Source organism: Onychostruthus taczanowskii, unplaced genomic scaffold (assembly GCF_017590055.1).
Source record: "Onychostruthus taczanowskii isolate IOZ18803 unplaced genomic scaffold, ASM1759005v1 scaffold197, whole genome shotgun sequence".
Taxonomy (NCBI): Eukaryota; Metazoa; Chordata; class Aves; order Passeriformes; family Passeridae; genus Onychostruthus; species Onychostruthus taczanowskii.
The window spans coordinates 654565-678457 of record NW_024499206.1 but is presented as its reverse complement, the minus strand read 5'-3'; the positions used below and the strand labels follow the sequence as shown (position 1 = coordinate 678457).

Here is a 23893-nt window from a genome sequence, read left to right as displayed (position 1 = left end):
AGCCTCGACCCTGGAAATTCCCAGAATCCTGGCTGGGAGAGCTTTTTCAATGGCAGTTCCAGGAATCCTGGCTGGGAACGGCTTTTCCAGTGAGAATTCTCAGAATCCTGGCTGGGAACGGCTTTTCCAGTGGGAATTCTCAGAATCCTGGCTGGGAGTGGCTTTTCCCACGTCTCCAAACCCGATTTTGGGCAGGAAAGGGGCCAAAGCAGGGGCAGCACGAGCCTGTGGATTTGAGGCTTCCAGGGAATAAATCCTTTGAAAAAAGGACGATTCAGGAGCTGCTCACCAGCACAGCACGAGGATTTGGGATTCAATGGGGGCCATCATTGGGGTTTTTTTGGAAAAACCCTCCTTTTCCCAATCATTCCCACCTCCTGCATTCTGGGACCATCCCTGGATTCGGATTCCTCCACACATTTCCAGCACCAGGCAGGGAATTCCCATTCCCATTTAAATTTGCCCCCCTTATCTTTATTAAAAACCTCCTCGCAATTAATATTAATATTATTTATTATAATAAAGACCAGTCAAGCAGCGTGAAAAAAATATATCTTAGCTACATTACCTTAAATTGCCAAAAATATACACATTTTTCTCTTTCATTTAATATTAAAAAAAAAAAACAAACCAAAAAACAAAAAACAAACCAAACCAAAACAAAAAAAAACCTAAACCCAAATAAAATAAAGATAAAACCACAAAAGGACACATGCAACGATCCTAAATGAGAGCATCAAAACGGGTAAAGAAACGTACCCCAGTGCAACTGAAACACGGATCATCTTTAGCTTTTCCTTTTCCTCCTTGCCCTTCCCCCTGCTCTCCCATTTTTTTTTTTTTTTTTCCACAGGGATTCACCTGGAATTTCCCAGCTCCTTCTCCTCACTCTGCCCAAGGGACATCTGGGGTGGCTGGAGGTGACAATTCCCGGGGTTGGGAGCCTTTGAAAGGTTGGGCACAGGGAGAGGTGTAAGTGCTTTCTGTCTGTGACCCCAAATCCCGGAATTCCTGGGGAGCTGGAGGGATCCAGCTCTGGGAATTCCTGGATCCACCTCTCGGAATTCCCAGAGATCCAGAGGGATCCAGCTCCCCTGGTTGTGATCCTGCCTAAAAAAACCCCAAATTCCTGGATTTCCTTCCTCTTCCAAAGCCTGGCCCCCCCAGCAGGAGCCAATTCCAGCATTTCCAGCCTCTGGATTCACCCCCAAGTGCCTCTCACTGACCCCTTTGGTGTCCTGAGCTTGTCCAGGGATTTGGGCACCGACCCCAAATCGGGGGCGATCCCAACACGGATTTTGGGTTTCCTGGGAGATTAATTCCCTTCCCAGCCCCCTCTCCCCACTCCTTGCACCTTCCAGATCCCCAGGAATTTTGGATTTTGGAAGAACTGGGACATTTGGGCACAACTTTGGGGTCTTTGGGGTTGCAAATGGAGCTGGAGGCCGCGGGGAGCACCACAGGGATTTGGAATCCCGGGGCAATGCAGGGATTTGGGATTTGTGATAAAAAGCAAAGAAGAATAAAATAAAATAAAATAAAATAAAATAAAATAAAATAAAATAAAATAAAATAAAATAAAATAAAATAAAATAAAATAAAATAAAATATAAAATAAACCCCAACTCCTGGCCACGCCCAGCTGGCAGAGCCCCCTGCCCATCCTCCCTCTGGCCCAAAGCTGGGCTTTGGCTGTTCCCAAATCCCAAGGATCTGCAGGATGGCAGGCACAGCCACCACACACCAAAACAGGCCGGGGGACAGCCCTGAAATTCCGCATTTTAGCCCCAATTTGGGACTAAATTTGCTTTCACCATCGCTGCCATGCCCAAGGCTTCTCAGGGGGGAGGTGGGGGGGACCTGCGGTCACCGTGCCAGGGGTGTCCCCGTGCCAGGAGGATTTTGGGTGGCACCTCCAGGGGTGCCGAGGGAGGGGGAAGACCCAGCTCGGAGTGGGGGGAAAAACAGAAAAATCCAAAGGAATTTCAAAGTGCAAGAAGGGAATTGTGCCTGGAGTGGGTTTGGGGACGGGGATCCCAAAGAATGGGGCTCCCCAACAGCTTCCTAAGCTCGTTATAACCTCTGGATAGATAAATCCCATTATATATTTAATATATATTTCTATTTCTGAGCAGCCAGCGGCTCTGCCCAGTTCAGAGCTCCAAGCTGGGAGCAGAAACAGTTTGGTATTATTTTTTTTCTCTGTTTTTTTTAGACAACCTTCATGGTGTGAATCTTAGGAAAAAAAAACCAAATAAAATAAAATAAAATAAACACTAAAAAAGGAAATTCAGTGGAGGATTTCGCCTGGGCCGAGCTTTGCCAGCACGATCAGCGCAGCCCCACTGCTGATAACGGGAATAGTGCAAAGCAGGAAGGGCAGTGGGGATGCGCTGAACACGGCTCAGAGGTCCCAGAATCTGGGATCTGTGGCTCTCCCAAAGGAGGTTCCGTCAGCTGGAGCATTCCCAGGAGCTCTGGATGTACCCAGGGATGAGGGAAGGAGGGGCGTTGGTGCGTTTGGTGCTGGTGGTCCCCTTCCCAGAGCTGCCCTGACTGTCCTTCCTTCCTTCCTTCCTTCCTTCCTTCCTTCCTTCCTTCCTTCCTTCCTTCCTTCCTTCCTTCCATACCAGCTCAGAGGAAGCCGATTCCTGGTGGATATTCCAGGCTGAAGATGGAATCAAGGTCAAAAGGTGGAAAGCGATGGAAGTTCTGCCATGCCAGGCTCAGGACTGTGGTCACTGTCCCATTCCTTGGAGATCCCTCTTCCCAGGCCCAGCGGAAGAATGTGGTTTTGTGGGAATGATCTGTGGTGGGCGGGAAAACACAGGGACCACATTTGGGATTCTCCTCCCCACAGAGATTTTCATCTCCAAACTCAGGTCCAGGAATCCTCTCCCAGGTCCAGGAGCTCCTTCTGACGTTGGACAATCCCGGCTGTGGCACCTTTTCCAGCTCAGACGTCGGCCTTTGGGAATTCTGGGAAGGAAGGACAGCCCCGTCCCTCCGGCAGCTGGCACAGGTGACAACGTCCTCCCAGGTGGTGCCACCTCCTGCCCACCTCTGTCCATCCTCATCCATCTGTCCTTCCAGGCTGGATCGGCCGCCAGCTGGAGCAAAGCCCAGCGGGAAAAGCAGGGAAACCTCAGCTTGGGAATTCTTCTGGATGTCCCCATCTGGGCACGGCCACCACATCCTCCCCTGGCAGTGCCACATCCAGGGCCACAACCTTGGCCAGCTCCAGGTGCCACCATGTCCCTTCTCCAGCAGTGCCACATCCAGGGCCACACCCTTGGGCACTGCCCAAGCGCCACCACGTCCTTCCCTGGCAGTGCCACACCCTTGGGCAGTGCCCAAGTGCCACCACGTCCTCCCCTGGCAGTGCCACATCCAGGGCCACACCCTTGGGCACTGCCCAAGCGCCACCACGTCCTTCCCCAAGGCTCTGGGGGTCTCTGGTGCCCCGGCGGCTCCCCACGCTCCCGGCAGGATCCACTGGAGTTCGCTCTGGCACGTGGAGCAGGGGACAGGTGATGCCACCTTGGCTCCTGGTGGCACCGGGGCTTGGTGACGGCCGCTGTGGCTCCCGAGGCTCCTCCTGGGCCGCTCCTTGGGAGCGCCGGGCTCCGCCGGTGCCGCGGGGAAGCCGCGGTCCCCGGGAGAGGGTTGGCTGCGGGCTCAGGGCCGCGGGGCTCCTAGCCCTTGTCCTGCGCCAGGGGAGCGCCCTTGTCACCCAGGGGCTGCGGGGACAAACGGGGACACGGCTGGATCAGGGGGGACACGGATTGCGGGGACGGGATTGGGGAACAGGGACTGGGGGGATGGGGATTGATTGGGGGGACTGGGATTGGGGGACAAGGACTGGAGGAGGAAGGAATGTGTCTCTCCCCAGCTGTCCCCAGCTGTCCTCAGGCTGTCCCCAGACCATCCCCATGCTGTCCCCACACTGTCCCCACCCTGTCCCCATCCCACCCCAGCCTGCCCCAGCCTGTCCCCAGCCAGGCCCGTGCCAGCCCCGTACCCACCGTTCCCTTCGGGGTGCTGCCGTCGGGCTGCAGGCTCAGGAAGGGGTTGGGGGCCATGGCCGGCCCCGAGCCCAGCGGGGGGGTGGCCTGGGGGGCCAGCAGGGCCCCGCCGGGGTTCAGCTGCTGCGGGGACAGCGAGGCCAGCAGGGAGCCCCCGCTGGGCGCGGCCGAGGTCAGCAGCGCGCTGGGGCTGGGGTGCAGCGGGGCCGAGGTGGCGGCCAGCAGGGACAGCTGGGACGAGCCCGACATCTGCAGCCGCTGCAGCTCCCGCTTCTGCTGGATCTGCTGCATCATCTGGAACACCAGCGCCTGCTGCTCCTGCGGGAACGGCCGGGACACGGCTCAGAGCGGGGACAGCGCGGGGACAATGCCCTCAGCAGGAGGGGACAAGTGGGGACAGAGCAGGAACAGAATGGGGACAGAGAGCTCTGACACAAATCCCCCACAATTCCAACTCATCAATGCAGCAATTTCAAATCTGTGGAATTCACCATCCCGACATCCCAAACTGGCTCTGAATCCCTTCCTGAATTCCAGGTGAGCGGGACGCAGGGGGAGCAGGCTCAGGGCTCACCTGCATCCCGAGGGACGCCCTGAATTCAGGGAAAAACTCCCTGAAATCTGGGAAAACTGCAGGAATCGCTATGGCAACCATCGACCCTCGCGGCAGCCGGAGCTGCCATTGTCCTGTCCCCGCGGGTGACACGGTGGCATCAGCTGCCCTCGGAAATTGGCTTTTCCCAGGATACAAAAATAGCCTGACCCAGAAATGCATCCAGAGCAGCCGGCTGGGCTCCTGGGTGGAACGGGCAAGGCCCAGCCCTGGGGACAGCGCTGGTGGCACTCCCGTGTCACACTAGGCAGGGTGGGAAGAGCACCGAGATCTCTGCAAGGCCAGGGGCTGGGGTTTGCCACCTCAGGATCTGTTTGCCACCTCAGGATATGTTTGCCATCTCAGGGATTTGTTTGCCATCTCAGAATCTGTTTGCCACCTCAGGGATTTGTTTGCCACCTCAGGATCTGTTTGCCACCTCTCTACCTCCATTCCCAGGACAGGGGGTGCAGGCAGGGAGCCAAGAACCCCGGAGCCTTTTGGTGACCCCAAAACTCTGAGCCACCCTCGGTGGCCTCAGGCACCTCCAGCTCCCTGTGTGGGCGTGCCCAGGCACGGCTGAGCTGCCTGGGATTTAAACAATTTGGGTTTTATTTCTCTCTAACCCCCAGCAGGATCCTTGGCACATTCTGCCTCTCCCCTGGGCCCGGGGTCAGCCCAGGATCCAGCAGGATTTGCATCCCAGGATCCACAGGATTTCCATCCCTGGATGACTCCAGGAGGGCACGGCTCTCCTGATTTCCCCCTCCCAATTTCCCGGAGCTCCCACCTTCTCACCCCTCAGGATGTGGCAAACTCAGATTAAACTCAGATTAAGCTTCTTTCTTGGTACAAAAAAAGCCCAAATCCCAACTCCCCTCCCCAGGAGGTGCCACACGCCCCTGCCTGGAGCTTTGCTGCTTGGGATTTGGGATGCTCCCCCACCTCAAATTCCCAAACCAGCTCTGAATTCCCTCGCCCAGCCCATGGTGGGTTCAGCCTCAAAAGGCTCGGAGCATTTGGGGACAGGAGGGACCCTCAGGTTTTAATTTCAGATTTTCCTCTCTGCTCTGAGCTTTTCCCAGCACCGCCACTCTCCTCTCCCTCCCTTACCGGGTTAAGTGGCTGGGAAGTCAGGAGCTGCTGCAGCTGCTGCAGCTGCTGCTCGTGCTGCTGCAGGACGTGCCGCTGCTGCTCCGTCAGGGGACTCAGGCTGGCCACGCTGCGGGAACACAGGGAGACACGGGAGCTAAAGAGATTTCCCTCCATGCCCAGCAGCATCCCAGGTGCAGGAGTGAGGGAGGAACACATTTGTGAGAAGCGCATTTGGCAGGAGCTGGGAAATGCCTTGGCTGAGCTCTCCAGCTCTCTGGGGGAACACGCTGCAGGTAAAGCCACCAGGAACACAGGGATAATTCCACAGCTTGTGAGGGACAAGGGGTCCAGTTTAGCGGCTGCTAAAATTCCTGCTGGTCCCCTCCCTGTGGACACAATGCCTGGCATCATCTGGGAACACCAAGCCAGGCTCCCCCATGCTTGGGGACAGCTCTCCAGAGCGGTCAGCATGGCCAGAACCGCTACCTCCCTCCCCCCGGAGCTAAGCTGGGCTGGAGAGGGCAGGGCCGCCCATCCTCACCTGCTCAGGCTGGTGGAGAGCTGCAGGGCCGGGGGCGCGCCGGGAGGCTGGGCGGGCTGCGCTCCGTTCAGGCTCCCCAGGATCCCGTTGAGGGGCATCTGCTGGGCTCCGGCCAGGTTGCCCAGCAGGCCGTCCACCATGGGCACCGCCGAGAGGCCGTGGCTGGCCCCCGAGGCTGCGGCCAGCCCCCCGCCTGCCACCCTGGCCAGGCCGTTCACCTGCTGCGCCCCGGGCAGGGGCAGCGAGGCGGGGCTGGGCTGCAGCATGGGCAGGGGCGGGGGCGTGCTGTGGAAGGACAGGGAGGAGCTGCTCCTGCTGGGACAGCCCGAGTGAGGGTCCTGGGGGAGAAACGGACACAGAGCATCGGGCTGGGGCGGCTGCCCAGGGCAGCTGGGGGTGGCAAGGGGGGGCTCGGGTGGCTCGAGGGGTCCCAGAACTCAGAGGGGTCTCAGAGCTCGACCCCAGCCCTGCTGGATGTCCAGGATCACCTGGAAGCGCCCTCAGCTACTCTACCCAACCCTCAGGCACTGCAGGAGAACCTGTTCTCTGCGCCTGGGCTAGCAGGCTTTACCAGCTGGCTAGCGAGCCCCGAGGCTGCTGCGCTGCCCCTGCCCGAGGCCCTGCCCGGCCGCTGGTGGCCGCAGGGGCCGCTGTACCTCGGAGGATGTGGAGAGCGAGTTCTCGATGCCGAAGCTGTTCTTGCACGGGGGACTCTTGCTGATGCTCAGGGAGTCACCGGTGCAGACTGGGAGGGGAGAGGGGCGAGTGAGCAGAGTCAGGGCTGGACCCTGAGGTGGCTGTGGGACAGATCCTGCCTGCTGTCACCCCTCGGCCACCCCTGGGGCACAGGGACACGTCCCTGGGCGCCCTCAGCCCCGGTGCCTCACCGTTGGCAGGCAGGATGTACTGGGCCTGGCCGCCCGGGCCGTTGCTGCTGGTGACCACGGGGAAGGGGACGGACAGCTGGACATTGAGCAGCTGCAGCCGCTCCTTCTTGGCCGTCAGCGTCATGATCTGCTCCTGCAGCCGCTGGTTCTCCTTCTGCAGCGAGTGCAGCGCCTTCAGCATCTCCACAACTGCGGGGGGACCGAGGGGGGACGGGACAAAATGGGGGGGAAAAGGGAGGAAAGAGGAAATCACAAGGGATCACAGGACTCACAATCAAACCCCAGAGAGGGACGGACCGGCCCCACAGCGCTGCCCCAGCTCCTCCCCCTGGCACACACTGGGGCTTTGTCCCCGCCCGGCTCTGCTGCCCGCGGGCAGAATCCCAAAATCCCAGCGGCTCCCACCCCGAGAGCCCCGGGAGCCGCCCCGCCGCCCCCCGGCCGCACTCACTGTTCACCCCGGCCTCGCCGTTGCCCTGCTTCTCCAGGAGCTGCTCGATGTTGGGGGTGGCCTGCGGGACACTGTCCAGCTGCCCGCTGCTGCTGCATGACACGGTCTGGTCGAAGAGGGTTGGCAGGCTGCTGATGGGGGACCTGGGGGGGCCGGGGGTGTCAGGGGGCCCTGCTCTGCTCCAGGCTCCATCCCTGCTCCATTCCCGCTCCATCCCTGCTCCATTCCCGTTCCATCCCGGCTCCATCCCTGCTCCATTCCCGCTCCATTCCTGCTCCATTCCCAATCCATCCCTGCTCCATCCCTGCTCCATTCCCTGTTCCATTCCTGCTCCATTCCTGTTACATCCCTGCTCCATTCCCTGCTGCATTCCCGCTCCATTCCTGCTCCATTCCCTGCTCCATTCCCGCTCCATCCCTGCTCCATTCCTACTCCATTCCTGCTCCATTCCTGCTCCATTCCCTGCTCCATTCCTGCTCCATTCCTGCTCCATTCCCTGTTCCATTCCCGCTCCATTCCCTGCTCCCATTGTTCCTCTGCCTGGCCCCGAGTGGCCACAGCCCCCCAGGCTGAGCCTCCTGTGCTGCGCTTCAGGTGAGCCCCAGGTGAGCTCAGTGCTGGCTGGGGCTGGGAAAGCAATCCTGGGTCATCCCATCCCATCCCATCCCATCCCATCCCATCCCATCCCATCCCATCCCATCCCATCCCATCCCACACCCCAAGGAGCGCGGCAGGAGCTGTTTCCGCCCCCCCGGGCTGTCCCCACGGTGTCCCCGCTGTCCCCAGGGACACTCACATGGAGGACAGGCTCTCCTGCGGGGACGTCCCTCGGCAGCCGAAGCCGCAATCCTCCAGGTCGGGCTCTGCGCGGGGACAGGGACAGAGTGCCCGGGGTCAGGGGCGCCCGGCACGGCCGGAGCCCGGTGAGCGCCCGCCGAGTGCCTGCTGGGGGGCACCGGGTGGTACCGAGCAGCACCAGCACCGAGCGGTACCGGGCGGCACCGAGGGGCACCAAGTAGTTCCGAGTGGCACCACAACTGAGCGATACCGGGAAGTACCGAACCGCACCGAGCAGCACCAGTACCGAGCCTCACCGAGCAGCACCGAACGGGACCGGGCAGCACCGAGCGCCCCGGGCAGCACCGCACCGAGCAGCGCCGGCCCCGCGCAGCGCAGAGCGGCCCTGGCGGCGCCTCCCCGGGGAGGAGCGGCTGGCACCGCCTGGCACGGCCTGGCACGGCCTGGCACCGCCTGGCACCGCGGCACGGTCGGGGCGGTCACCCCGGCAAGGTCACCCCGGCCCGCTCTGCCCCCGCCGCGCCGCGCCCGGCGGAGCTTTGCAAAGCCTGGAGCCGGTTTTCCCGGAGCCGCCGGGGGATGGGGCCGCAGGGAGGGAGGGACAAATCCCGTGCCAGCCCTGCCCCCGGCTGGATCCGGTAATCCCAGGGGATCGGCTGTCACTGCGATGTCACTCCAGAATCAGCCTGGAGCAGAGCTTTAAGGTCAGCCGGGACTGAGGATCCTTCCCCCGGGGTCCTGGAGGTTTCCAGGTGCTCCCTAAGGAGCTTCAAGGGAATCACGGAACGGTTCGGGTTGGAAAAGCCCCCCAAGGTCAGGAGGTCAATCATTAACCCTGTCCCTGCTCAGCCGTGTCCCCAAGTGCCACATCCACACGGTTTGGAACACTTCCAGGGATGGGGACTTGTTCCAGTGCCTGACCACCCTTTCCATGAGGAAATTTCCCCAAATATCCAACCAAACCTCCCCTGGCCCAGCCTGAGGCCGTTCCCTCTCCTCCTGTCCCTGTTCCCTGGGAGCAGAACCCGACCACCCCTGGCTGTCCCCTCCTATCAGGGACTTGTGGAGATCCAGAAGGATCCTGAACCCCCTTTTCTCCAGGATAAACATTCCCAGCTCCCTCAGCCACTCCTGGCACTCCAAACCCTGGCCACGCTCCAGCCCCTCCATGTCCTTCTTGGGAAGATTCCAAAACTGCCCCCAGGAGCTGAGGTGTGCCCTCAGCAGTGCCCAGCTCAGCTTTGGCATCCAGAACCTTCCTCCAGAGCCATCCCCGTGCCCCAGGAAATCTGGGATGGGGCTGCTGTGCACATGTGCAGGATATCTGCCATTCCAAGGGTAATCCAGGATAAATCCCACATTTATCTTCCCATCCCTGGAACGCTCGCTCCCCTCGCCCTGGGCCTTGTCAGATGTGGTGGCTCCAGCCCCAGCTGCCTCCCTGCCTCTCCTCTTCTTCCCCACACATTCCCACGTGCAGGAATCCCGGGAATCTCCTGCAGGGAATGCCAGGATTCCCAGCGGGATGCCTGGAGCAGGGATTTCCTGCTGCTGGGAACGAGCAAACCCAGCTGGGGCTCGGCAGCTCCTCCAGACAGGGCCGGGGAACCTGGCTCCCTCATCCCCTCAGGAATGTCCTACTGGGACACTCTTCCAGGCAGGAATCCTGTTATATCCATGTTATATCCATAATTCCAAGATGTGGCCAGAATCTCCCTGTACAAAATCCTGGAGCAGCTTCCAGTGCTGGAATTGGCTCCAGGAGAGCTGGAGAGGGCTTGGGACAAGGGATGGAGGGACAGGACAGAGGGAATGAGTTTAAACTGGGATAAGGCAGGGATAGATGGGGTTTTGGGAAGGAATTCCTCCCTGTGAGGGTGGGGAGGGGCTGGGATGGAATTCCCAGAGAAGCTGTGGCCGGCCCATCCCTGGAAGTGTCCAAGGCCAGCTTGGAGCACCCTGGGATAATAGGAGGTGTCCCTGCTCATGGATGATCTTCAGGGTCCCTCCCAACCCAAACCATGGGCACCCATTCCCCAGGAACACCCATTCCCCAGGAACACCCACTCCCCAGGAACACCCATTCCCCAGGAACACTCACTTCTCCAGGGACACCCATTATCCAGGGACACCCATTATCCAGGAGCACCCATTATCCAGGGACACCCATTCCCCAGTAGCACCCATTATCCAGGGCCAGCCACCATCACCCAGGGACACTCATGATCCAGAGACATTCATTCTCCTGGAACACCCAACTCTCCAGGGCCACCCACTCTTCAGGGACACTCCCGAGGTGCTGCTGGCAAACACGCTGTCCCTGTCCCCCTGTGGCAGCCCTGGCTGTCACCCCGAGGCAGAGCAGCTGGAAAAGCTGGGAATGCAGCAGTGGCCTCCTGTCCTGGCGGGAGAGCCCTCGGGAATGCCAACTCGGACATACCTGGGAGCTCACGTACCTGCCCGGCTGCTCTCCGGCTGGCTCAGGAGGGGGTTCAGGGACAGCCCGGACGTCAGCGGGCTCCCAAAAATGTGCGAGGAAGGCAGGCTGAAGGTGGAACCTGCCAGGGAAAACACCTGCACGGGAAACAGGGAAATATCCTCGTTACTGCAGCTCTTCCCAGCTCCCGTGTTAAAAATATCTCCTGGAAGTCTGGCGAGAGGCTTGGCACGTTCCCAGCACTGGCTTGGAGCCGGGAGCCCTGGGAATGGTGTGGATCCAATCGCTCTTCCCGGTGGAAGTGTTCCCATTCCCGACTGTTCCCAATCCTGGGTGTTCCCTGTCCCAAGTGTTCCCTGTCCCAATTGTTCCCATTCCTGATCATTCCCTGTCCAAACTGTTCCCATTCCCGCCTGTCCCCAGTCCGGACTGTTCCCATTCCCAACTGTCCCCAATTGCGACTGTCCCCAATCCCGACTGTTCCAATTCCCAACTGTTCCCATTCCAAACTGTTCCCATTCCCAACTGCCCCCATTCCCGACTGTTCCCAATCCCTACTGTCCCCATTCCCAACTGTCCCCATTCCCAACTGCCCCCAATCCCAACTGTTCCCAATCCCGACTGTCCCCATTCCCAACTGCCCCCAATCCCGCCTGTCCCCAATCCCACCTGTCCCCAATCCCGACTGTCCCAATTCCCAACTGCCCCCAATCCCAACTGTCCCCAATCCCGACTGTCCCCATTCCCAACTGTCCCCAATCCCGACTGTCCTCACTCCCGCGTGTCCCCCGTCCCGAACCCCGGTCATCCCGGGCCTCACCTGCGTGGTGGAGCCGGCGGCGGAGGACGCGGGGATGGAGCTGGCGAAGGGCGAGCGGCTGAGCTGCGGCAGGGCGGCGCCGCCCTGGTGCGGGAGCAGCCCCGAGGGCAGCGGCGTGCTGCAGACCGCCCGCAGCGCCGCGCCCAGCGGGATCGGGTCCTTGTTGCTCGTGTAGATCCCTGCGGGAGAGAGGTTCCAATTTACCCCGCTAATCCCCAGGGAGAGGAGATTCCTTCTGATCCTGCTTCTCCCAAGGGAGAGATTCCTTCTGATCCTGCTTCTCCCAAGGGAGAGATTCCTTCTGATCCTGCTTCTCCCAAGGGTTATTGGAGCCACCACTCCTTCCTCTTTTCCCCCCTCCCTCCCTTCCCTCCTGTCACACTTCTCCAACGCGTTATGGAACCACCATTCCCTCCCTTCTTCCCTTCTCCCAAGGGTCAGGGAGCCAGGATTCCCTCCTGTCCCTTCTCCAAAGGGTCAGGGAGCCACAACTCTCTCCTCAATTCCTGCTCCAAAGGGTCAGGCAGCCGCCCGTTCCCTCCTCACCTTTCCCCTCTGGAAGCATCGGGAAGGGATTGGGAACACTCAGGAATGGGAACACACAGGACAGGGAACAGTTGGGATTAGGAACAGTCTGGAAAGGGAACACTCGGGATTGAGTGTCAGAGCCCCTCCCCGGCTGCCTTAACCCCTTCCTGTCCCAGGTACCAGCTGCGCCCAGCCCAGCATCCCTTCCCAATCCAGGAAGGAAAGTGAACCACTCCAGACAGTCCCTAATTTGGGGTCATGGAATATTCCCCTTTATCCACCTGGGAATTCAGCCCTGGCTGGGCAAGTTGGAGCAAAAAGGGTTTGGGATGTTCCCAGCTCAGATCTGCACCCCAAATTTCAGGAAGCTGATCCAGGGGAGATTTCCAGGGTGAAGGAGCGGGATGTGGATTTTTATGGATTCAAGGGACAGAAGCCTCTGCAGGCAGGTTCTGAACATGGTTAAATGTGCTGGAAAAGGCTGGGAAATTCTGGAAAATTCTGGAAAATTCTGGAAAAGGGACCTGAGACCACCTGAACCTGTCAAGGAGGACCCACCTGATCCCAGCAGCGGCGACTCCATGCTGAGGCTGGGCAGACTCCCAGGGTGGCTAAAGCTCCGGGAAGAATTCCCAACACTGGAGCTGACGAGGGATCCCCCGGAGAAGGGAGAGGAGGAGGTGGAGGTGGACCCAGCCAGCTGGGCCCCCAAAATCTCTTTGCCTTTTCCCGCCTTGGGCCTGCCAGGGCCGTGCTTGTTCTTCTTGCTGCCCTTGTGCTTCTTCTCCTTGAGCACCTCTCCCTCCTCGGCGCCCAGCGACGGCATCCGCTTGTGGCCGCTCCCGCTGGCGCCAGCGGTGCCACCCGCGCTGCCACCTGAAGGGCCACCAAGGCCGCCAGTGCCTTTGTAGTCCACGGGGGAGGCGTCGCGGGCTCGCGGCTGGCCCACGGCCGAGGTGGAGAAGCGCATGATGGAGCCGAAGCCGGAGAAGATGACCTTCTGCTCGAAGACGTCGGCCTTGGGGCCCTCGGAGAGCGGCGAGCAGTGCGAGCTGGAGCTGGAGCTGGCGGCCTTGCGGAACTTCTCGTCCTCCTGCTCCAGCTTGGGGAAGGGCGCGAAGTCCTGGGAGCCGGGCAGGCCGCAGGAGGAGCCTGGGGACATGCGGGGTCAGCCCGAGGGGCAGGGGAGGGCTCCTGGAGCCCTCCTCCTCCTCCTCGTCGCTCTGCTTTTCTCCTTCATCCTTCCCCTCTGCCTCCTCCATCCCTCTCCTCTTCCCTGTCCGGCATTGCTCTCCTCTTCCTTCTCCTCTTCCTTCTCGTCTTCCTCCTCCTTCATCACTCTCCTTTTCTCCTTCATCCTTCCCCTCTGCCTCCTCCATCCCTCTCCTCTTCCCTGTCCGGCATTGCTCTCCTCTTCCTTCTCCTCTTCCTTCTCGTCTTCCTCCTCCTTCATCACTCTCCTTTTCTCCTTCATCCTTCCCCTCTGCCTCCTCCATCCCTCTCCTCTTCCCTGTCCGGCATTGCTCTCCTCTTCCTTCTCCTCTTCCTCCTCCTTCATCACTCTCCTTTCCTCCTTCATCCCTCCCCTCTTCCTCCCTCTTCTCTTCCTCCTCCTTCCTTCTTCTCTTTCCCCTTTCTCCTTCTTCCTCTCCCTCCTCCTTCTCCTCTTCCTCCTCCTTCATTCCTCTCTTTTCTCCTTCATCCCTCTCCTCCTCCTCCTTCATTCCTCTCCTCTTCCTCCTCCCTCCCTCTCCTCTCTCCTTCCTCCCTCTCCCCCTCCTCCTCCTCCTGCCCCTCACCAGCCGCCTGGAAGGTTCCTCCGGGAGGGGCCGATCCAAAGCCTCCGGAGCTTTTCCCGCTTCCCGTCTTCTTCCCCTTGTGGCTGCTGCCGTGGCTCGAGGATTTCCTGCCCTTGGCCTCTGCCCTGGCCACCTCCGAGCTCTCCTTGGTGGCCTCGTGGTGGCCACCGGAGCCCTGGCAGGGGACAGACACGGGTGTGACCCCAGGGACCAGAGCTGGCCGCAGCCCGGGCTCCTTTTCCTGATTTTCCCTATTTTCCCCCTCCGGAGCAGGATTGTTCTCATCCTCAGGATGGGAGTGGAGATTCCCTGGGGGAATTTCCAGGGAATTTCCTTATCCTCGGGATGGGAGTGGAGATTCCCTGGGGAATTTCCTTAGCAATTGGATGGGACAAGAGATTTCCATCGGGGAATTTCCAGGGAATTTTGTCACCCTTGGGATGGAATCAGAGGTTCCCCGAGGGAATTTTGTCATCCTTGGGATGGGACAGGAGATTCCCTGGGATCCCTGCAGCCATCCCAAAGCTCCAGCAGGGAATATTCCCAGGGGTTGGAGCAGCACCAGATGTTCCCAAATTCCAGCTGAGGAATTCTCTCCAGGGGAGACAGGAGGGTGAAGAACACGGGCAGATGCCAGGAAATCCAGGATTTCGGGATGAGAGGGAGAATTGTGGGAATTCAGCAGGGGGCAGAGAGGGATGAACCCAAACCCAGATCCCTCAGATCCCAAATCCCTTCAAATTTGGAGCTGGGGGCTCCAAATTCACCAGTTTTGGGTAACATTACAACCAAAATTAAAAATATTCCTGTAATTATGGGATGGCCCAAAATGTGGGACCTTCCTGACATCCCTGACCCCGGCCAAGCCTTCCTTGGGATAAATCCTGGGATCCAAATCCACCCCTGGATTTAATCCCCCGACAGCTGCAGGCACCAGATGTGCCCGGAATTTGAAGGGATGGGAACGGGGGAATTCCGGGGGGAGAGCAGCGGGAATTGGGATTTTCTCCTGCCAGCCCCAGATGTGGGAATTAAACCCTCCTGGATTTATGGGCTCAGTGGGAGTGTGGAAATCATCCTGAATTTTCCTCGGGAAGGGAAGGGGAGTGGGACTGGGGGTGGGAATAGCCTGGTGAGAATGCCTTTTCCCAGTTTTCTGGTGGATTTTCCTGCCGATTTTCCTGCCCCTTTTCCTCGGTTTTCTGGGTGGATTTTCCTGCCCCTTTTCCCCGGTTTTCTGGGTGGATTTTCCTGCCCCTTTTCCTCGGTTTTCTGGGTGGATTTTCCTGCCCCTTTTCCTCGGTTTTCTGGGTGGATTTTCCTGCCCCTTTTCCATGTTTCCTGGGTGGATTTTCCCACCCTTTCCCATTTTCCCGATGAATTTTCCTGCCCTTTCCCATTTTCCTGGTGGGTTTTCCCATCCCACGGCCCCGGTACCTTCTCGGCAGCCACGGCCACGGGTGCTGGGGGGAGGCTGCTGGGGGACTCCGGACGCTTTTTGTGCTTCTGCTTCGGCCTCTCCTTGTCCTTGCGGCTCTGGAAAAAAAAACAGGAACCTCTGGAATGCCGGAATTCCCAGCGCTGGGAAGGGCAGCCCCAGATCCCATAAAGAAATTTTAATAAATCCCCATTCCGGCAGTTTTCCAGGAGCAGGTGCCATAAACGAATCCCATTGTTTTCCAGCACCAGATCCCATAAGGAAATCCAAATAAATTCCCGTTCCCGTTGTATTCCAGCACCAGACCCCATAAACAAACCCCATGAATTTAGGGAATTTTTTGGGTTTGGGGGATTTTTCTCACCTTTTTTGGCCGCTCGTGGTGGGACAGGTGCTTTTCCTGGGCCGGGGACGCCGAGCGGCTCCTCCTGCCCGGGAGGAAGGAGCTGCTCCCGGAATGGCGCGAGGTCTTCTGGGGGAAAACAGGAGGGAAATGGGGGAAAAAAGGGGGAAAACAGGAAAAAAACAGGGGGAAAAGGGGAAAGAAAGAGGGAAAAGGGGAGGAAAAATAAATGAAAATTCCCTAAATAAATGAAAAGTCCCAAAATAAATGAAAGTTCCCTAAATAAATCAAATTCCCTAAATAAATAAAATCCACCAAACTGAATAAAAAATCCTGAAATAAATGAAAATTTCCCAAAATAAAGAAGTAATTCTCTAAAGAAATAAAGATTGCCCTCAAGAAATAAAATTCCCAAAACAAATTAAATTCCCCAAAGAAATAAAAATTCCCTAAATAATTAGGAATTCCCCAAATCCCTGGAATTCCTGGATCTCACCATTTTGTTGAAGTGGTATTTGCAGTAGCCGCAGTATTTGACGTTGTCGACCTCCAGCACCTCCTCCTCACACAGGAGCCCGGCCATCTGCGCACTGATCCCGGGAAAACAGGGAAAATCCGGGAAAATCCAGGAATATTGGTGGCAAACCACGGAAAACCCAAGAAAATCAGTGGGAAAGCAGGGAAAAAAAATTGAAAAATCAGCAGGAAAACAAAAAAAAAACCAGAAAAATCTGTCAGATTCCACAGGTTCCAATGGAATTCCCAAACTTCGGGAACTCCCTGGAAAAACCTGGATAAACCTCCTGGGTGAGGAGGATGAAGAGGCAACTCCAGCCCTAAATAACCTTGCGGAGGGATCGACCCTAAACCCCACAACCCACAGGGAACGAGACCCTGAATCCAGGGCAGGGGAATGAACATTCCACAGGCCCCAAGGGAATTCCCAAACTTTGGGAACACCCTGGAAAAACCCAGAAAAACCTGGAAAAGCCCAGATGAACCCCCTGGGCCGGTAGGAAGAAGAGGCAACTCCAGCACTAAATGACCTTGTGGCGGGATCAACCCCAAACCCCACGACCCTTGGGGAATGAGACCCAAAGCCAGGGCAGGGAAGGAGCAGCTGGGGGCGCATTCCCGAGGTGAATTCCCGGGAATCTCACCAGGTGACGTGGAAGGCCTGGCGGCAGCCGTGGCGGTTGCAGGCCATGCAGGCCCCGGAGGCCGCCTTGCTCTCCCGGCCTTGCTCCTCGCAGATGTAGCAGGTCTGGGATGGGGGAAAAAAGTGGGAAAAGCCATTTTTCCCAAGAGGAAAAGCCTCCAGGAATCCCCAAATCCTACGGAATGGGTTGGGTTGGGAAGGGTCTTGGGAGCTCGGCGAGTTCCAGCCCTGCACCCCACGTTCCGCTCTCCGAGCCTCTCCTGCTCCTGTGAAGGAACTTTTGGGGTATCGAGGAAATTTTGAGGGATTTCTATGAAAATTCCGGGGTATTTCTCAGTGGGATATACAAAACTTCTCCTTTTTTCCCCGAAATCCCAATCATTCCATTGGAACCATCATGGAATTCCATGGATTCAGTTGGCTCCAGTTGTTCCACCAAGAAATTCCTCAAAATTCCCATTTTCTCCCCCAAAACCCATCCAAATATAGAGGATCCGACATGGAATTCCACAGACCCAGTAATTCCACCAAGAAGTTCCTCAAATTCCATTGACTTGGGGAAGACAGGTGGGGAAGACCAAAAATTTCCTGGCAAATCCAGGGATTTCCTTGGTTTTTAAGGCAATCCGAGCAGCTGTGGGGTTGGGGTAACATGGGAAGGAGCCGTAGGGGGACGGGATGATCCCGAAATCCTGAAATCCCAGATTTTACCTTGTTGAAGCGGTCGTGGGGGACGTACTGGAGCACGATGGGCTCCATGGTGAGCACGTTGGCAAACTGCACCTCGGGGATGTACAGGGCACACACCACATGGGCCCAGCCTGGAAAAGGAAGGGAAAATGGGAATTCAGTCCGGGAATACCAAAAAAAAAAAAAAAAAAAAAAAAAAAAAAAAAAAAAAAAATTGAAAAAAAAAAATTTTTCCCAAAAAAAACCCCCCCCAAAAAAAAAAAAAAAAAATTCAGTGTCAAAAAAAATCTTCTGTCCCAAAAAACCCCATCCCAAAAAAACTACATGTCAAAAAGATCTCTGTTGCCAAAAAAACCCTTCATCCTTAAAAAAGTTCCGTGCCAAAATAGTCTCTATTCCCCCCGAAAAAATCTTCATCCCAAAAAAATCTTCATCACCAAAAAATCTCCATCCTTAAAACCCTCCATCCCAAAAAAAAACCTCCATCCCCAAAAAACTCTTCACTCCAAAAAAACTTCAGTGCCAAGAAGACCTCTGTCCCAAAAAACTCTCCGACCCAAAAAGCCTGTATCTCCAAAACACCCTTCTTCCCAAAAAAACCTCGATCCCCATTAAAAAAAACTCCATCCTAAAAAATTCCATGCCAAAAAATCTACAGGAAAATCCCGCACGGAAAATCCTCTGGGGTGGGGCCGGGATCCCACAGGTCGGGAAATTCCTGTGGAATCAACCCCAAAATCCCACAATTTTGGGCTCGTTTTGACACCAACCCAAGCTCAGGCAGGGAAAAAAAAAAATCCCGTTTGGTGGAGGGTCCAAAAAGGGAATTTTTTTGGAAAAAATGGGAGGGTGGAATTTGGGATTTTCCAGGCGGGAATTGCGCTCACCCCCGTTGTCTGTGCGCTTCAGGGCTCCGTCCTTGTGGGGACACAGCTCGCACCTCTGGAAGGAAGAAAAAACACCAAAAGTCACCCGATTTCAGTGGTAACATTTGGATGTCATCAGATTTGATAGATGAAATTCAAATTTAATACATAAAATGAATTTGATTTTATTGATTCAATTCAAGTTTAATCAGATTTAATTAGGTTTAATTGATAAAATTGAAATGTAATCGAGAAAATTTAAATTTCATTGATAAAATTCAAATTTATTCAATAATATTTGAATTTCATTGATAAAACTCTAATTTAATTAATAAAATTGCAATTTAATCCCCAAAAAATGCAAATTTCGTTAATAAAATTCAAATTAAATAAAATCTAATCAATAAAATTCAAATTTCATCCGTTTAATTATGGGTTTAGGACCAGAAAATTCCCAATTTTGCCCCAAAAAGGAGCTGCTGCCAGAACAGGGCCATGGGATGAGGACTGAGGAGGTTCTGGGGGGAAAATGCCTCAAAAAATAGCTAAAAATGGATTTAAAGCCCGGGGGTGAAGCTTTGCTTTTGGGGATTTTCTAGGGCTGGTTTTAGGGGTTGTGCTTGAGGAGTAAAACCGAAAGTGGTGACTCAGAGTAAAAAAAAAAATTGAGTTTTTATCTCTCTGCTCCTTCCTTCCGCCTCTCGCGAGGTTTTTTCCTCCAGTTTTGGGGGGAAGTTTTGGTTGTAGGGTCGTGGCTGGGTTTGGTGTCACCCCAAATCCAGGCTGGGAGGGTGTGGGGTTGTTTTTGGGGTGCCCCAAAATCTGGTGTAGGAAAAATCTCCCCTGTGATTTTGTTTTTTGTTAGGGGTTTTTGCATTTTTTAAAAAGGCCCCCAAACTCACGAGGTTTTCAGCTCGTCCTTTATAGGAATGGCTGAGTTGGCAAAATAAACCCCACCTAAATAAAAATTTATTTTTTGGGGGGGAAAAAGCAGCTTCTGATGGAACTTTTGGGATGAGGGGACCAGGACAGGGCAGAGGATCCTAAAAATTGTGAATAACTGAGGAAAACCCCAAGGAATTGTGGGATGGGTGGGGTTGGAAGGAGATTAAAGCTCATCCAGGGAAAATCTCTGTGATCCCAAGTTGGATCCAACTCGGAGGTGGGAAATTCCAGGAGCTGGAATTGATAAATCAGGGACTGGGGGACAAAATCGGCCTCATTTTCCATGAAACCCAGAGAAAATTCAGTTAAAATTGCAGGAAAAACCCCACGAAAATGCCATAAGAACGCAAGGAAAATCCCAAAGAGAATTCCATGAAAGCTCTGTGAAAACCCCAAAGAAATTTCTGTTAAAATTCCACGAAAACCCCGGAAATGTCCATGGAAACCCCGTGAAAACCCAAGGAAAACCCAATGAACATTCCACGAAAACCCCATGAGCCCTGATCCCATCCCCCCCATCCTTCTCCACCATTTTCCAGCTCCGGAGAACTTTGGATTCTCCAGGTGAGGAACCTCAGGGGATTTCAGATCCCCTTAAATCCCCATCAACGCTTTAAAGCCTCTTTCCCAACCCAAAAATCCCACAAAAATCCCGTGGTTTTGACAGCTCAACATCACCTCAGCCAATCCCAATTTTCGCTTTTCCCAAAAGTTCAATCCCAAAAAAATCAAGAAAAACACCTTTGAGGGAAAGCTTCTTCCACCTTTGAGGAAAAATGTCTTTTTTTTTTGGAAAAATTACTTTTTTTGGGGAAAATTGAGATCTTTAACCCCAAAAATCTCAGGAAAAACCAAAAACATCTTGGAGAAGCCCACGCAGGGTTTTTCCCTACTCACCACCCGGGCGGCTCTTTCCTGGGATTCGCATTTCCGGCAGAACCAGGGGCCGGTGGGAACCTGGACAATTCCATAGCAAGCTGGGAAAAAAGGCAGAAAAAAACCAAATTAAACCATTTTTAAATCCATTTATTTCTGATTTCTCGGGGGTTTAAAAATGGCTGGAGCAGGCTGGAAATAAACAGGAGGAAAGTCAGGGAGACAAACAGGATCAGCACTGAGAAATCATGCAAAAAATGCAAGATAAAATAAAATAAAATAAATAAAATAAAATAAAATAAAATAAAATAAAATAAAATAAAATAAAATAAGTAAAATATTGACAAAGCCATGGCTGGGAAATAGAGGGTCCAAAAAATGGCTAAGAGCATTTATAAATTGTATTTTCCGCTCATTTTTTACTTTTTTTTCCCCTTGTTTTGGGGTTTTTTCCCTCTTTGAAGAAAAATTTTTCCATTAAAAAATCCAAGATGTTTATGGAACCCTGATTGGGGAATAAGGCCTCGAATAAGGGAGTTAATAATTTATAAATTGTATTTTCTGCTCATTTTTTACTTTTTTCCCCCTTATTTTGGGGTTTTTCTCCTCTTTGGGACACAGTTTTTCCATTAAAGAATTCAGCATATTCACAGGACCACCTGATGGGAAACAAGGGTTCTATAAAGGACTTAAGGACATTAATAATTTCTATTTTCAGCTCATATTCTGCATTTTTCCCTGTTTTTCCCTGTTTTCCCCTGGCAGCCCCCGCTGGCTCCAGCTGAGCTCGTTCTTGGCGCTCAGCCCGGGCTAAAGATGGACCCGGGGCTTCCCGGGAATTTCACTCCCCCTGTTTACTTCCCAGTTTCCTTCCCTGTTTTTTCCCATTTCTCCCTGATTTCCCCATTTTCCACTGCTTTTCCTCTGTTTCTTCCCTGTTTTTTACCATTTTTCCCTGGTTTTCCCGATTTTCCCCTGTTTTCTCCCTGTTTATTTCCTGTTTTCTTCCTTGTTTTTCTCCCTATTTACTTCCTGCTTTTCCTCTCCTGTTTTCCCTGGACTTTTCCCTATTTCTCCTTATTTTTCTCCCTGTTTTCCCTGGGCTTTTCCTATTTCTCCTTATTTTTCTCCCTGTTTTCCCCAGTTATTTCCTGTTTTTTCCCCAACCAGGATGAGCCCCCAGGGCTCCTTTTTGGGGTTTGAGCTATTTGGGGAATAAAAACCTCCCCGAAGCCACAGGGGCTGGGCCGGGCTCCAAAAGGGGAATCACCACATCCTGCAGGGCCCCCAAAAACCCCAAATAAACTCCTTGAGCTTCCCACAGGCTCAGAGGCTTTTCCTGCCCCTCTGGAGCTGCTCCTGCACCTCCGAAACTCTCCCTGAAAATCCAAAACTGTTCTTGATGATTCGAGACAGTTCCTGACCCTTAAAGACTGTTACTGAATATTTGGAGCTCAACCCGACACTCTGGAACTGTTCCTCACCCCTAAAAAACTGTTCCTGACCCTCTGAAATTCTTCCTGTGCCTCTGGAACTCTTCTTGAAAATCCCAAACTCCTCCTGATGCTCTGAAACTGTTCTTGAAAATCTGAAACTGTTCCTGCCCCTCTGGAGCTGCTCCTGCACTGCTGAAACTCTTCTTGAAAATCCAAAACTCTTCTTGACCCTCTGGATCTGCTTTTGAAAATCCCAAACTCTTCCTGATGCTCTAGGACGGTTCTTGAAAAATCTGAAACTGCTCCTGACCCTTGAAAACTGTTCCTGACCTCTGGAACTGCTCCCGTGCTTCTAAAACTCTCCTTGAAAATCTGAAACAGTTCCTGCCCCTCAAAAACTGTTCTTGATGATTTGAGACAGTTCCTGCCCCTCAAAAACTGTTCCTGATGATTTGAGACAGTTCCTGACCCTCAAAAACTGTTCTTGAATAGTTGGAACTCAACCCAACACCCTGGAACTGTTCCTCACCCCTAAAAATTGTTCGTGCACCTCTGGAACTGTTCTTGAAAATGTGAAACTGTTCCCGCCCCTCTGGATCTGGTTTGGAAAATCCAGAACTCCTCCTGAGGCTCTGGAACAGCTCTTGCCTCTCTCAAACTGTTCCTGACCCTCTGGAGCTGTTCTGGACACAGGGACAGGGACAGGGATGGACAGAGGGACAGGGACAGGAATGGACACATGGACAGGGACAGGGATGGACAGAGGGACAGGAACAGGGATGGATACAGGGATAGGGGCAGGGATGGACACATGGACAGGGACAGAGCCGGAAACACAGACAGGGACAGGGATGGACAGAGGGACAGGAACAGGGATGGATACAGGGACAGGGACAGGGATGGACACACGGACAGAGCCGGACTCACGGACACCCAGAGCCAGGAGCGCAGGAAGAGCTGGAGATGTACCGGGACAGGGATGGGATAAAAAATAACCGGGACAAGGATGGGATAAAACAACAACCGGGACAGGGATGGGATAGAAAATAACTGGGACAGGAACGGGATAACAGCAGCCGAGACAGGAACGGAAAAAAAGCAGCCGGGACAGGAACGGGATAACAGCAGCCGGGACAGGAACGGGATAACAGCAGCCGGGACAGGAACGGGATAACAGCAGCCGGGACAGGAACGGGATAACAGCAGCCGGGACAGGAACGGGATAACAGCAGCCGGGACAGGAACGGGATAACAGCAGCCGGGAAAACAGCGCGGCCCGAGCAGCCCGGAACCCTCGGCGCGCTCCGAACAAACCGAGCAGGGATCGCCGCGCCTCCGCTGCCTCGAATCCCGATTTTAATCGGGATTTGTTTTGTTCACCGAGCCGAGGACAAACTTTCCGGGCCCGCTACCGTGCGCTGGGGGCGGGCTCGGAGTCATTTAAAATGCAAATCGCCCGTGTCGCCGGCAGCAGCGGGCGGAGGAGGCGGAGGAGGAGGAGGAGGAGGGCTGCCTTCCTCCCTCCCTACCCTCGCAGGAGGCAGCTCCGGGCCCCGCCGCCCCCTCCGCTGCTTCCCCCCGAGCCCCCCGACCCCCCCGGGCCGGGCTGGGGGCGGCAGCGCCTCTTCCCCCCCTTCCCTCCCCGCTCAGCCGGGGGGGCACCGGAGAAATGCCCCCATCGCCACCGCCGGGGGGGCTCCGCTGCTGCCCCCGCCGTGTCCCCGCCGTGTCCCCCCCTCGGCGGCCGCGCCACATCGGCGGCGACACCGTTATTTGGAACAATAGCGCTAAAACAAAGCGCACCCCCCCGCCGCCGCCGCCGCCCCCATCCTCACCCCGCCCCGTCCCCGGGGGGTTTCGGGGGGCTCGGGGAGGGGCTCGGGGGGGCCGTGCCGGGCTCACCTTGGTGCACGGCCACATTGCAGCCGTGGCCGTCGCAGTAGACGAGCGGGTTCTCCGCCCAGCCGCGCTCGTCGGAACACACACAGCAGCCTCCCACCATCTCCTTCATACTTCCAGGAGGGTTTCCTGCCCCCCCCCGCCTCCCTCTGCGCGCTCCTCCTCCTCCTCCTCCTCCTCCTCCGTGCTGCCCCCTCCCCGCCTCTCCCGGGGGGGACAGCGGGGACAGCGAGAAGCCACGAGCGGGCGGGGCGAGGCGCAGCTGAAG

General features: G+C 55.5%; 1 protein-coding gene across 2 annotated transcripts; it reads right to left on the bottom strand.

Moving 5' to 3' along the window:
- Positions 1-519: 519 nt before the first annotated feature.
- On the bottom strand, positions 520-23893 carry MLLT6 (MLLT6, PHD finger containing). Of its 2 annotated transcripts, none has more exons than XM_041402326.1 (20): positions 23629-23893; positions 20312-20391; positions 18491-18545; positions 17625-17734; positions 16915-17018; positions 16251-16344; positions 15776-15883; positions 15411-15509; positions 13974-14148; positions 12733-13326; positions 11647-11825; positions 10846-10963; positions 8388-8454; positions 7592-7734; positions 7141-7329; positions 6910-6998; positions 6254-6591; positions 5731-5839; positions 4026-4343; positions 520-3740 (listed from the first exon to the last, which is right to left on the bottom strand). In XM_041402326.1, the coding sequence occupies exons 1-20, from the start codon at positions 23735-23737 to the stop codon at positions 3696-3698; spliced, it is 3123 nt and encodes a 1040-aa protein (XP_041258260.1). In that variant the 5' UTR covers positions 23738-23893; the 3' UTR covers positions 520-3695. The 2 variants fall into 2 exon arrangements, with proteins under 2 accessions (XP_041258260.1, XP_041258261.1); XM_041402327.1 differs by having other exon boundaries at positions 15776-15880.

Excerpts from the sequence above, each read along its gene's own strand:
- MLLT6 (XM_041402326.1), bottom strand. The coding sequence starts at position 23,737 with ATGAAGGAGATGGTGGGAGGCTGCTGTGTGTGTTCCGACGAGCGCGGC. Across the intron at positions 14,149-15,410 it reads TGGCCGTGGCTGCCGAGAAG|GGCTCCGGTGGCCACCACGA; the intron begins GTACCGGGGCCG and ends GTCCCCTGCCAG. Across the intron at positions 4,344-5,730 it reads CTTCCCAGCCACTTAACCCG|GAGCAGCAGGCGCTGGTGTT; the intron begins GTAAGGGAGGGA and ends CCGTTCCCGCAG.